This window comes from Balaenoptera musculus, chromosome 17 (genome assembly GCF_009873245.2).
Source record: "Balaenoptera musculus isolate JJ_BM4_2016_0621 chromosome 17, mBalMus1.pri.v3, whole genome shotgun sequence".
NCBI lineage: Eukaryota > Metazoa > Chordata > Mammalia > Artiodactyla > Balaenopteridae > Balaenoptera > Balaenoptera musculus.
In genome coordinates this window covers 37,789,643-37,803,748 of record NC_045801.1, presented here as the reverse complement: position 1 = coordinate 37,803,748, position 14,106 = coordinate 37,789,643, and the positions used below count along the sequence as shown (strand labels likewise).

The 14,106-nt window shown below is 53.1% G+C and overlaps 1 protein-coding gene across 3 annotated transcripts; it reads left to right on the top strand.

Annotated features, from left to right (window-relative positions):
• Positions 1-5,732: 5,732 nt before the first annotated feature.
• OSR2 (odd-skipped related transciption factor 2) lies at positions 5,733-13,665 on the top strand. Of its 3 annotated transcripts, none has more exons than XM_036829816.1 (4): positions 5,733-6,115; positions 10,142-10,910; positions 11,983-12,082; positions 12,923-13,665. In XM_036829816.1, exons 2-4 carry the CDS (start codon positions 10,255-10,257, stop codon positions 12,995-12,997), a joined length of 831 nt encoding a protein of 276 aa, XP_036685711.1. In that variant the 5' UTR covers positions 5,733-6,115; positions 10,142-10,254; the 3' UTR covers positions 12,998-13,665. The 3 variants fall into 3 exon arrangements, with proteins under 3 accessions (XP_036685711.1, XP_036685709.1, XP_036685710.1); XM_036829814.1 differs by having other exon boundaries at positions 12,841-13,425; XM_036829815.1 differs by lacking the exon at positions 5,733-6,115 and adding an exon at positions 8,559-8,769 and having other exon boundaries at positions 12,841-13,533.
• Positions 13,666-14,106: the final 441 nt, after the last annotated feature.

Below are 14,106 nucleotides of genomic sequence, written 5' to 3'. Positions count from 1 at the left end.
TTAAAATGGGGTGCGTTGCTCCTGTTTGGTCCCTAACAGGGATATTCCCGGAAATCACATCAAATCTAGCATTAGATTATAATAATAACAACAACAAAAAACTGACCATGAAAGGGGAAGGCATCCGTATCGCTTTCTCTTCCTTGCTCTCCTGCATGCACCTGGGCATTCTCAGCACTGTCTCCAAGGACTCGGGAGGTGCCTCCGAAAAAGTCAGATGAATGAGGGAATGAATGAATGAGCGAATGAGTGAATTAGCTGCCCTAGGCCAGACATTTAGGTGGGCATTCTGTGGAGAGAAAGGAAAGATGGGAAGGAGGGAATAAGGGAGGGAGAGAGCTGGAAAGACTAATCACGCACACAGGCGATTGACCCCCAAAAGTCAATTTGACCTAGGTCAGTGGTTCTCAAACTTTAGCGTGCATCCGAATCACCTGGAGGGCTTGTTCAAACGCAGATCGCCGGGCCCCACTCCTAGAGTGTCTGACCCAGTAGATGGGGCCAGAGAATCTGCATCTCTAACAGGTTCCAGAAGTTGCTGAAGCTGCCGGACCACACCTGACAACGGTAACTCTGGACCGATTCCACAGTCCCAGAGAAATGACAGCTGCATCTAGAAATGGAAACTCCAAGGCAATCCAAGGCCTGGCATTTTAAAAACACACCGCAGACAACAGACAGCAGAGCTGTTCGGCTCCAGCCAGCTCACTGCCGCGTAGGAAAGGGAGCTCACTGGAAATCAAGATTTTCGTTAGAATTTTCCCAATGGTTAAGAGTTCGCAAGTAGTTTGTTTTGTTTTGTTTTCTTTTGTTTTGTTTTAAGTGAAAACCAAATAAAAATAGGTTTGCAGTCTTTTCTGAGGATGCTCTGGGCGCAGCGCGAGGGCTGGGCCAGTCCCACGCTGCCTAGGTGGCAGCATCCGCAGGGCTCTCCTCCTGAGAGGCGCCTGGGTCTTGTCCTCGGCAGCGGACACCTCTTGTAAACCCGGTCTTCCCAGTCATGGACACCAGTGGGCTCCGTTCGAAGCGCACCGTGAGCTGGAAGCTGTCCTTTGACGCGGGAGCGTAGGGAGAGACCTGGCTCTCTGTGGCGAGGCCAACAGCGGTAGATCTGCTTCCCTGGGGCACGGAAGGCGAAAGCGAGTCGTGCCCCCGCGCACCCTGGGAGCCCTCGCCCAGCACGTGCCGGAGCCCGCCCGCCGCTGCTGCCGCCTGCCGCCCCGAGACCTCTCGGGACTCCGGGCGGGTGAAGGCGCAGGGCGGTTCTCCTGCTCGCGAGGGGCTGACGGACCGCCGGGCGGCCTCGTGTGGGCCTTGCTGCGGCGGCGGCCGACCACCTCCCCCGGGAAAGCCAAACTCGGACGGGACCCGGGCTCACGGCACGGGCTGCCCCCAGGCGTGCCCATCTTGGCTTTGGCCACGTAGCTAACCCTCCGACCCGGTCTTCAGCCTCCACAGGTAGCTCCTCTTTCCCGGTGACTCGGTGCAGCGCGAGCTGGTGGCTGGAAGGGCGCCCGCCGAGGCCTCCGGCGGAACGAAGCTGAGCGAGGGGCGCGGGCACCAGGAGGGCGCCTCTGGGCTCCACACGCCCTCCTTCCCCCCTCCCCCTCCCCCCCCCGCCCCTGGGGAAGAGTCCGAGAGGCTCGGCTGGCCTCGGGCCCCTGAGGCTGTCTCGCCCAGCCCGACCCCGGAGGTGGCTGGGCCGGGGATGGGACGGCTGGAGGCGGCGGGTGGTCCTCAGGCCCTCAGACCCGGGAAGGCTCCCGCGCTGTTCGCGCGCCTCGCGACGCGCATCTTCCCGCTCTCAGGCCTAAGGAGAGCACAGCCCGCCCAGGGATCCATTCCCGATAGGGCTTCAGAAGCTGGGTGAGATGAGGGGTAAGTCGTGGGCAGTGGGAGAGTCTTTCCAAATGGGGTCCCTGAGAAACCTCTCTTGCCTCTCCAGCAGGGACAACATCCGAGGCCTTGGAATCTGCTGGAATCTGAGCTGATCACCGGACCGCCGCGAACTCCCTGAGCGGGGGTCAGAACTAGTGTCTCTCCCTTGCCCTGCGAAAGTCAGAGCCGCCCTGGGCGGCGTCGTGAGTCCGAAAATCCGTCTCGGAAAAACTGGCCAGGAGGGGAGTCGCTGGGAGGCCAACGCGCGGGATGCTCACAAAGGCCCCAACGGTGGGGGTGGAGCGGCTTACTGGCCCTGACAGCAAGCCAGGCCTTCTCTCTAGCACCCGTGTCGCGCACACGACTCTGCCACCGCAGCCAAGGAGCCCAGGAGGAGGTGAAAGAAACCCAACGATCGGGAGGGTCGCTGGCAGCCGGACAGTCACCTCGGGAGCTAGCCGCCTGAGTGACTACCCCCGGCGCCCGCCCCACGTAGTGCTCGGGCCGCGCCTCCAGGGGGCGCTGCGGCTCTTCCCGCGGGCCGCGGAGCTCCCGCCTGCTGCCGCGCTCTCCCACCCCAGCCCTTTGTAGAGCGCTGTCCCGAAACTACTTTTTAAAAGACAAAATTCTTAGTCTCCTGCCTCCACATCCTCAGTTCTGAGCCCAGTGCCCGCGACCCTCCTCTAGGTTTGCGCGGCCCTCCTCACTACTTTGGGGCTGGAGTGCACACGCCCAGAGAAGAGCTGGGCTCTCAATTCCTCCGGGCTCCGGCGAAAAGCGGCAAACAGGGTGGGAAGTTCAAATGCAGAAGGTCCCCGCCCTGGAGAGGCAGGGAAGGCTGGAGAGAAGGGAGGCGAGTCCTCAGTCCTCAGAGGCAATGGCAGCTGAGATCCCTGGAAAAAGATGGTGTGTCCATAACTTGTGACATAAAGGGCAAAAGTCTTTAGGATGTCCGCAGCGCGCGGTTCAGACTGGTAGAGGCTCGGAGTCAACCTCAGGGAAGTGTGTGTCTGACACCTGTTCGTAGCTTAACTGGCAGAGCCTCCTGGGTGGGCCGGTGGGGCGGGTGGGGGTAGGAGGTAGGGGGGAAGGGGCCCGCGCTGCCGAGCCCCCTCCTCCTCCCATTCCTCCGTTGTCCTCTCCCCGTCCTGCGTCCGGTCCTCCAAGGGAGGTTCGGGTTTGGGCTGCAACTGCTCGCGCTCCCCTCGACAGTCTGTTAGCCACTTCTCTGGAAGCGTCCTTGGTGTCGCAAGCCCAGAGCCGCGAGAACAGCAGATGACCAGTCGGCGGAAACGTCGGAGTGAACCGCAGCGCTGCTCCTGGAGGGCGCAGGGGGAGTGGGACGGCGGCGCAGGGACTCAGCCCCCCAGGGCGCGGCTGGGCCGGCTCTGTAGGCTCCAGGACTTACGGCTCTGAACACCCGGACGCACAACTCGCCGCGGGCCTATCTTCCTTGCCAGGCGTTGTCGCCAGGGGAGTCCGGCCGAGGAGGCTGCTCCTGGGTGGGCCCCCAAAGAGCGTGTGTTCTAGACGCCGGCGGGGGCAGGGGGCTTGCTTCGGGCAGAGTGTGGACCAACTCAAGGGCCGGCCGGAGTGGCCGCAGAGGTGGCCCGGGAGAGCCCTGAGAAGGGTGCGGCTCCGCGTCCAGCCTCCAGCTTGCTCTCCGCGTGGGGCGCGCACCTGCCCGTTGCGGTGGCCGGGCCTGGAGGCTGCAGAGGCGCTGCCGCACCTCGAGGCTTCTCCCAAAGCCCGGAGCTCGCCGACGCTTCCCTACCTTACAAGCGGCTGCAGCGCTTGGGCCGGCGTGGCCCAGACTCCACTGTGGAGCTTCGGAAGCTGGGGTGGGCGAGGTAAACACGTTTCTGGAAAAACCCGGGCTCAGGAGGTTTGCGGAAAGAGGGCGCAGCTCGTGAATGGTTGGAAATTATGTTCACCCTCGGGAAGAGCAGGCGGTTCCGCACACAACACCACACACACACACACACACACACACACACACACACACACGGTGGGAAGGTGTGAAACCCACCGCTGGGAGTTTCCTCCACTTGCAGAAAAGGAAATATGAAGCGTAAGAACACTCTTCAGGTCACCACCCCGGGAGTTGTGTCCTGGGGGTCTGAAAGAAGAGAAAGTTCCCTCCAAATCTTCCAAATTGAGAAAAGCTGCGGAAGGAATGAGGCGGTTAGAGAGAGGGGACCGCAGGCATCCCCGTAGCTGGGGCTCAGGACTGAGCGCTAAAATGAAAGCACCCCTATAGAATCCATTAGGGAAAACGTTTTTTTTAAAAAAAGTCCTGCACTCAGGCATCCCGCTACTTCCACGCTGTTTGTCAAGTCTACTTTGAAGCAGTTCAACGCTGAAGGATATTAAACACTCGGGTCTTCATTCCAGGCTCTTTTTAACCTTTGCAAATTTGAAATTGGAAAGAAAAGAAAAAAAAGATCTGCTATCTCTGAATTATGTTTTACCGAAGGAACGAAAAATTCTACTTACCTCTGCATAAATAAAATGGAAGGGATTTTATCCTAATAATAATATCCCGTAGCTTCTGCCTGGCTTCCCAATCATAGCTTGACCTCTTGACAGGTTTTAAGTCTTCTGCTTGTATTTGTCCACTTCCCCGCACGATTGAGATTATTTTAGTTGTGTTTTGGGCGGCACATCCAAAACCACATTTTGGCAGAACACCTTTGAATTGTACAGCCTCTTGGCTTGCAGATCTGCGCCCCTCAAAGCGCGGACTTGCAGGGGGCTAACGTAAATCGCCTCTGGCGAACTCGTCTGGGACGAAGGGCGTTTTGCTCAGTGCTGCTCACGCAGATCTCATCTGGAAAGAGGCTGTTTAAAATGAGAGTATGTCATCCCCTTTCTGTCACTCGGTCACCCTACTTCCAGAGTAGCTGAAGTGCATCCTGCAATTACACTCACAGAGGACCAAATCTTTAGAAGAACCTGAAAAATGTATCACTACACTTCAAATTCGATTACGTTTCCTGGCAACTGAACAATGAACTGTTTTTTGCTGGGAATGAAGATGTACACGTTTGAGAAGCTAGCATAGTATTTTCCTAAATATTTTAAATGACTGCTCTTCACCCATTCCAGATGGATTCTTTATTGTTTGCCAATGGGTTGCAGATGCCCACCCCTTTCACCAAGTTGGTTAACTGTTTATGAAATGTCCATTGGCTGATTAAAGCTTAAATTTTGGAAGAAATTTCTCCTGGGATATCCCACATATGTCTTTGCAGTAATTACGAAATTAGTCAATTGTCACCTCTATAAACAAACTTCGTTTTGAAAACAGCAGGCGAAAGCAGACTACAGATACAGTCATAACTGACCAAAAGTATGTACAAAACTATTTAAAATTGGAGGAAGGGTGCTATATGTTGGAGAATACAATCTAAAAGTGATTGATTTTACCTACGAATAAGATAGTTATGTTAAACGTGTTAAGATGTGGAAATTAACGCGGCGAGCGCGCCAAGTAAAACTACAAAATGCCCTTTGAGTTTCTCTGCGGGGTCTTCGGGAGGCAGAAAGCCAGTTGTTCAGTTTCTAACATTATAAGGAAAAGTGGCACCGAGAAGGAAGGGGGTGGACGTTGTGTTTGTGTGTGAGTTTTGAACTGAGTCACCTTGGCTCTGCCTCTGTAACAGAGAAACCTCGAGCAAACCTGTGCCTTTAAGACTCAGTTGCTATCCAAACACAAGTAAACAGAGTGGACCATTAGCGGGCGCTGGGCGCGGAGGCGGAGCCTGGGCGCTGGGGGCCCAGCGCGGCTGCGGGACGCCCGCCCGAAGGGGAGGCGGGGCCGCTACTAAAGCCCGGGTCTCCGGGCCGCGAGCAGCCTGGGGAGGGACGCGGGCGGGGACAGAGCTCGGCGTGCTCGCTGCTGGAGGGTGATGGCCCTGCGAGGCTGCAGGCTCCGACCTTACCCCGAGTCCGCGGCGAGAGGCTCGCGGAGGCGCGAGGTTCCGGGCGAGCTCTGAGCGCGGGCTCCAACCACCCTGGGTCTTTACACATTCTACGACCACTGACTCGGGACGAAGGCGAGGATCCGCTCTCGTTTTGGCTTCTCGTCGTCCTCCAGATCATGTCCGCGGCTCCCGGGACTCCGCGCGGAAAAAGAAGTTTGTCCGGCGTGGACCCAATGACCTTTCCAAGCTGTGCGCCTCACTGCCTGGACCAGGTCTGAGTGACGCTGCCCAGGCGGACGTTTCTGGGGGAGGTGAGTGTCCGCTCTGGGAAGGGGCTGCAGCCACCCTAAGGAAGGCAGGCTGCAGGGGGTGCAGGGGGGCGCTCGGATTCTCGGTCCCGCGTGCCACAAGTTCAGAAATTGTGAAAAGAAATCATACGGACGCACTCCCGGGGCATTGTATTTTTCACTTTATCGGATCCCAGGCACGCCACTCCCAGCTAACACGCAACGACACACGCTTTCACGTACTGTTTTTAGTTTTGTTTTGCGACATTTAATCTAAGCACTCAGCAAAGCTTCTTCTAAAAGCTGATCTACGTACGTTGAGATGAAACCCCACAATCTCATGTTCTTTCTCACCCTGCCATAGTATTCCTGGTCCACCCGTCCCGGGGAAGCCGCGGCAGAGCGGACGGGCCGCGACACACAGTGCCTGCCGAGCCAGCTCGTTTCAAGGGAAAAGTAATAGTTCAGTCCTAGATAATTCTTCAGCCTTGTGCTGGCCTTTTGATTTTCCTCCCATCCTCTAGTCCTGGAGGAGGGGGCAGAAGGCAAATCCCCCTGGGGTTTAAACACTCGGATTCTCGAGAAGTAGCAACAGAGCAAGGAGTTGTGTTTGTATGGTGAGGAGGGAGAAAAAGGTGTTTGTGGAGGGTGCGCTGGCTCTGTCTCCCTACCTGTTAGCAGGGAACAAAAGAGGGCTGGAGTTTCCCGGAGCGAAACGGCGCAGACAGCTACTTTCTCTGCTAAACAAACTGCAGTCCTGAGCAGAACAAGAAAATTACTCATGCAGGGGGAGCGAGGGAGCAGAGGGAAACAGAACCCAGATTATGCGGAAGGCATCTTAATTTAATTAACTCCTTGGGAAGGCAGAGGCGCAGCGAAGGGGCAGGAACTTCGCGGCCCTTTCTCTCTGTTCACCTGATCCAATCTGGCCATTTTAATTTTTTTTTTTAAATGATCTCCTTAGATCTACTTGGAGTATAGCTCTCTGATTAATGTAAAATTTTATTGTGGCTTGGGCTGAAATTCAGCGAGCCTACGGATTCATCAGTCATTTCTCTCAGACACCAACCCACAGGTGTTAGCAGATGACCCCTGACTGTATACGATTTTTAGATAATAAAGTGTAATAACACATTACCAAAGAGCGAGCCTCCTTATCAAATTACTATTTTTTTCTCCAGTGTTTTGAAAGCTTCACTGAACTGAAATTAGTACGTACACCTCTCAGTTGTTGACAGCAAGTGAACTAAATTTTACAAAACATCTGTACATGTCTGGAAATTCCTGTGAAGAAGGCTGATGAAAGAAAACTAGTCTCAGCTCCACGGAAATATTTATGTCTTTTCGTTGGTTTAAGTTTCTCTCCTTGCAAAATTAAAAGTAACCAATGGTCTGAAACGGGATGGTGTAGAAGTGACAGCAGATGATGGCTGTTATTGCCTGAAACTGAGTGTGAGAACTACATGCTCAGCTCTAGACAAAACGAAAGTACTTTAGATCTCTGCATTGACTTAAAATATCTTTTGACATATATTTCCAGCTACTCAACAGGAGAGTGGAAATCTAAACTCCCTAATTCTTTATGGCAAAAATGTTTAATGGATATTTAGAGTTGCTCTGTTTGTGAAGGATTTGCTCTTCTTCTATGAAGAAACTATTTGTCCTGCAAATTAAAATGAATACACACTATGAAATAGCACTTTTGTGCCACCATGAAGCTGAATTATAAAAGAGGCATTAATTTTGGGTTATAAACCATTTGGTGGAAAGGGAAGGAAGATGGCACTCAAGTTTCTGCTGGCGGAATTAACATATAAGCTTTATGGCAGAGTTCACTTTGTGCATTTGGAATCAAGATCACAGGCCATGATATTCCTTCAATCGATAACACACCCCACACACGTACACATACATACACGGAGAACATGGTGGGAATTGCACTTTGCCTCCTGTATTTATTTCTAAGAAATCCAGTCTGGGAAAACACCCAAATAATAATTTCGGTTTCCTATGTGGGGAGGCCACTTTTTAATACTAGGGGAAAAATAATATTTTGAATCTCTAGAAAATCCTCCTATGCAAAAAGAAGGAAATAAAGGTATAACTTATGATTTTTAATGGAAGAGGAAACAAATAGATTACCAGGGATGTTAGTAGAATCTTTTTTTTTCTACCTCTCTAGGAGAGGGCTTGAGGGTTGCCACTGAACAAAAATGAATTGTGATTTGTGGTGGGAAAGTTTATTACTAATGGAGGTTTACAGTTTCGGTTGAACGGTCTGACTGAGACCCTCTGACTGTTACACACCTCTCATTAACTCCCGGCCTCAACTCCCAGACCGCATACCACTGGGCAGAAGCGGTTCATTAATAAATCCCTGTCTCCAAGCCGTTCCAAACAGGGGAGGAGGGAGGGAAGGTGTGGGCCTCGCAGAGGCGGCCAGATTCTGCCTGGCCAGAGCGCTGTGTCATTAGCGCAGCCCTCTAAGCCTGCCCTCAGATAGAGCCACAGGCAAGACTTCACAGCACGCTAGAGAAGAGCATTTCAGGCGCAGAAAGGGCTGGTGGCAAGGAAGTCTGGACAAACTCTCCCATCTTCCTGCTGGGTTCAAAAGCCAGGCATAAAGGTTGATGGCTCAGATAGGCCTGCCTGCCCTTCTCTAGGGAAAGCGCTTAACTGTGAGTCCCAGCCCCTGGGGAGCCACCTTCAGAGGCACGGCCCAGGCCGCAGAGCTGGCAGAACTCTCTGCTAAAAAGGGGCTGGTAGTGGGAGAAGGTGGGCCTACCCTGAAAGCAGATGAGGTGCCCTGGGAAACTGGGTCTGAAAGCAGACCTCCGTGCTGGCACTGGGGCTTCAGGGACAGGCATGTGCGTGCGCCCTGCTTAGGCCCAGGCCGCAGACCCCGGCCGGCTTCCCGGTGGCAGAAGCAACGTCGCACTCAACTCCAGGCCGACAAACAAGCTTCCTCCAGGCAGGCAGAGGCGCACCGTACCCGATCTGCTGTGGCTCCCCTGCTGCTCCTTCCTTTTTCCTCCCCGGGGAACACTCTCGCCTCACCTCTCTTCTCTTTTCCTGGGGCCTGGCCGGTGTAGGAGCTTCTCCTGGTGCCAGGTCGAGAAGCGCTCGGGCCTCCCGAGAGCTTGGCGCTTGGTCCTGGATCAGGGACTTTCTCCACCCCCGCAACCCCCCACTGAGCCTGAACCATCTGGAAGGGATCTAGGTGGGGGGTGGGAGGAGACGGCCCCTGGGAAGGTGGAAGGGGTGATTCTAGGCCTCACCGGCCCCCGAGGTGTCACTTTTCTTTCCTGTGGCCCGTCACCGCTGATAAATGGGACAGAGGCAGAGGAAGGAAAAAGAAAACCTCTGAGGTCAGCGCTGGGCGAGGCGAGCCCCTCCGAGGGCCCCGCAGCCCCAGGAGCGCAAAGTGCTCCCGGCTGCGCTCCAGCACCCCAGGCGCGGTCCGGGTGAACGGCGGCCGCCGGGCGGGTCGACGGGCTCGGGGCGCAGCGCTAGGAGCCGCCCGGCTGAGCCAGGCCCTCACGCCCGGGTCAGACCCACAACCCAACGTTCCCCGGGGAGCTTGGAGGCACGGCGGCAACAGAGGCTCAGCCCGGGCCTGTGGGCGTTGGCACAGCGGGGTGTCACGGATGACCAAGCTTCGCCCGATCGGGTAGGGGTGGGTGGGCTGGACTGGGTGCCGCCTCTGCTGGAGCCCCTGCCCACCTTTCTTTCTCCCCGGCCCGGATCTTCGGCTCCTCGAATCAGTGCGTGCCTGGAATCCGATTTTCCCACGGGCGACCCGCTCGCCGCCGGGGACCACTTTTGCCCCGCCTGACACCCTGGCCCCGGGGGCTGAGCTCGAGCTTGGGTGTCGACTCGCCCGCCGGGCAGGCTCTCCAAAGTTCCCTCACCACTCCATTTGGGGGCCTCGGAGTGGGTGGGGAGGGGGACTTAGAAGGAAGGTGTTGTAACCCACGCGGCGCCAAGGGACAGACCGAGCAGGCTTGGATAATAGTCACGACTTTCTCTCTCTCCCCCGGCCATTTTTAGGGTTTTCTCTGCGCGCCGTTGTCCTTCTGGGTTTTCGCCGGAGCCCCACGCCCAGCCGCCTCTGAGTCCTGGAAAAAAAGGGTGGCTACCTCCGCCCCCCAGCACCCCGGAAAATGGGGAGCAAGGCCCTGCCAGCGCCCATCCCGCTCCACCCATCGCTGCAGCTCACCAATTACTCCTTCCTGCAGGCCGTGAACACCTTCCCCGCCGCGGTGGACCACCTGCAGGGCCTGTACGGTCTCAGCGCCGTGCAGACCATGCACATGAACCACTGGACACTGGGGTACCCCAACGTGCACGAGATCACCCGCTCCACCATCACCGAGATGGCGGCGGCGCAGGGCCTCGTGGACGCGCGCTTCCCCTTCCCGGCTCTGCCCTTTACCACCCACCTCTTCCACCCCAAGCAGGGAGCCATTGCCCACGTCCTCCCAGCCCTGCACAAGGACCGGCCCCGTTTTGACTTTGCCAACTTGGCCGTGGCCGCTACGCAAGAGGATCCCCCTAAGATAGGAGACCTGACCAAGCTGAGCCCGGGGCTGGGTAGCCCCATCTCGGGCCTCAGTAAATTGACTCCGGACAGAAAGCCCTCCCGAGGGAGGTTGCCCTCCAAAACGAAAAAAGAGTTTATCTGCAAGTTTTGCGGCAGACACTTTACCAAATCCTACAACTTGCTCATCCACGAGAGGACCCACACAGATGAGAGGCCGTACACGTGTGACATCTGCCACAAGGCTTTCCGGAGGCAAGATCATTTGCGGGATCACAGGTAAGGTGGGGAAAGAGGTTGGCCTGGGGAGGGAAAGACAGTTTATTCAGAATACCGAATCCTGATAGACATTGCAAGCGTCACTAAAATCCCCTCTGAACTAGAATATATCCCCCAAAGCCCTCCCCAGCCAGCCACAACCAACCCCCGAAATTTACCTTTTTCCTCAGCGGGCCCCTGCTGCCTGTTCTTGTTTGGGATACAGGAGGGCCACCCCATCCTTACGTAGTTAAAATCTGCTGGGTTGGCCTTGGTCCTGGGATCGGTTTTCCAGTTTCCACCGGGTCGACCTTAGGGGGTGGGGCAGGTAGAGCCAAGAAACCTCGAAGACTTTTCTCTGGTGGGTGCAGTCCTGCCTGCGATAGGACCATTTCTGGAAATCTCCTCGGCCACCTCCACTGGGTTCCCTCCCTTCCCTGACTCGCCCCCAGGTGCACCCCAGAGCCTGCCACAGGGACCTTTCTTTAAACTTATTTGCGGGGGTCTTGAGATCACTGAATTTAGAAACGGCTCTTCGCATTCCCTCCACATCTTCAACTATGCATTAATCAAAGGCAATTGAAGAAATACTATAATGTAAGTGTTTTCATCCAGTAAAAACTTCCCAGGAGTTGGGGTGAGGGTATCTTTTCCCTGGACTCTACTTGCTGTTGTTACCTCAAGGTAGGACTTCTGTACCGATCCTCCGCGGCTTTTAAGGGGTTCGCTAAAATCAGTCCCCCTAAACTTGGCCTTGCCTTACATCCTGATTTGACCAGTTTAAATCCCAGAGAAAACCGTAGAGGCCAAGAAGAGCTCGTTCGGCACGATTTCGAGCTCCAAAATACGCCAGAGAGGGCGATCAAGTGTAGATAAAGCCGGCGTCCGGTGAATGTTTTGAAGAGTCTGGTTAGTTGAGGTTAACCATAAACAGAATTACACGGGGGGGGGGCGGGGGGGTGTAAAAACATAAATAATGGAAATCCTGTTTCTTTTCTTTTTTCCCTCATGACTTCGTTTAAAGTAATTGCAAAAAGAAACTCCTCACCGTGGTGTTAAAGCCATTTCAATGAAACCTTATATTGATTTTCAGGTATATCCATTCCAAAGAAAAACCCTTCAAATGTCAGGAGTGTGGGAAAGGATTTTGTCAGTCTAGAACTCTGGCTGTTCACAAAACTTTACATATGCAGGTAAGTTTGTTTTCTTGTTTAAAAACAGTGACTGGTTCTGTTTTATCATTTTTGCTCTAGAAAAGGTGTTCAGTGGCAGGATCTTTCTCATAAAAGGCTCTATTTAGATCAGTTTCTAGGTGGAGAAAGCAGCACCCAGTTTTTTTTATACATGAAATTAATTTTATTTAACAGAAAACATTTATGTGTTTTCCTTAAAGAACAAGCCACTCTCACTATTCTAAATCCTAATTTTAGAATTATTATTTTTTTCACCTGATGTGCCCTGCATTTAAAGCTTTCGTGTTTGGGAGGAAATAAAGGTAATTTTGATAATGGAGGCATGGTGAAATCCCATACGTTCTCTCTCCCAGGGGCCTCATAATTTGTAGTTTTCAGAACATTGAGGAATAGTTTAATTTTCCACCAAAGAGGAGCCTTATTACCCGAGAGAATGTCGTTCCTTAAGAGAGGATTAGAGTTTTTCCTTCCCCCTTTTCCTGCCTATGACATGGTGATGAAATGTAAAGAGCTGGAAATCACAAAGCCCACCGCCAGTGGCCACCGGCGGTTATCAGTGTAATCCGGTCCCTGTGTGTGCCTGTGCGTGTGTTTTTGTGATTGGAGGATTAGGAACACAGATGTGTTCCTGCAAGTCTCCTCTTTGTTGTCGTGCGCGTGTTCTGTTAACCTTGTGATACCGATAAGACAGAAACTATTGAGAAGGGTGCCGTGGTGGTGTGAAGGATTAATCCTTTGCTTGCTTCACATCTGAACAGGAATCTCCACACAAATGCCCCACATGTGGAAGAACCTTTAATCAGAGAAGTAATCTGAAAACTCACCTTCTCACCCATACAGACATCAAGCCCTACAGCTGCGAGCAGTGCGGCAAAGTGTTCAGGCGAAACTGTGATCTGCGGCGGCACAGCCTGACTCACACCCCGCGGCAGGACTTCTAGAGAAGCCCCGGATCTGTCCCGGGCCGCCGCCGCCGCTCCCCTCCCCAGACACCTCTCCACGCCTCCCACCCGGGGGGGCCACCCCCAACCCTTCACTGACCCCAGCTCTTCCCCAGCTGCAGCCACACCGGCAGCTCCAGGGGGTTAACTCTTCTTCCCAAGGACTGAGAACTGTAGAAAGCCACACAAGTACATCCTTTCACAAAGAGCATATGCTAGTGTCTTGTAGATATTCACAGCTCATTTTAGAGCTCTGTACATAATGTTGTGGGTCTCTGTTTCGTTGTTTTGTTTTGTCTGTTTTTGTATCTTGTTGGATGCACCTAGGTATGGAAAATGGAAACCAAATTTATCTTTAAAGACTGTATTTTCAAAAATAAAATGTTTTCTTGTTTGTTTCAACACTCCTGCAAAAGTGCCTTGCTATTTGACTTCTGTTTTTCCTCTGGATTCTGGAAGAGTGGCATGTCTCTGAAATATTAAATATTGAAGGGCATTCTTTATCCCAAGGTTTCAAAAGTAAGACTTCTCACAGTTCTCTTACTGAAACTTCATCTCTTCCCTTTTCATACTGTGGCATTTTGGAATTGGTCAACTGTGCTGTCTTTCTGCTTTTTGAAGATATTAAAATTGATACCCATGAGGTTTTTCCTCCCCTTTTGTTTATTTTAATTCCTTGTGTATTATTCCTTCAGATAAAAGCAATATAATAATCATTATTAATAACAAGGCAACTCCAATGGCTGACCCATTTGAAAACACAAGGTGGGAAGAAGCATATGGAAAAAGCAGAGAAGGGAGCTTCTCACCACTTCACTTTTAGAAGTCCTTGACCTATTGTCATAGTTTATGATGGGCAACTTCTCTTGCCATTAGACTTTGAACACTATGATTTAGCTCTATAGACAAAGACTTTACTCCACCTTTGGGGGAAAAGTCTAAAATCCTGCTACAGAAGAATGCAGGCAGGTACAACCTTCAGAAGATGGGGGACAAGAACAGAAAGGAGAGACTACTTAGCTATGTTTGCACAAAATATTTTTTCCCAAGGGTAGAGACCTTTTTTTCTAGAAGGTTCGTATT

Bases quoted from the DNA above. Each gene is read 5' to 3' on its own strand.
- OSR2 (XM_036829815.1), top strand. From the start codon at position 10,255: ATGGGGAGCAAGGCCCTGCCAGCGCCCATCCCGCTCCACCCATCGCTG. The intron at 10,911-11,982 runs GTAAGGTGGGGA...ATTGATTTTCAG, and splicing joins GATCATTTGCGGGATCACAG to GTATATCCATTCCAAAGAAA. The intron at 12,083-12,840 runs GTAAGTTTGTTT...ACATCTGAACAG, and splicing joins ACAAAACTTTACATATGCAG to GAATCTCCACACAAATGCCC.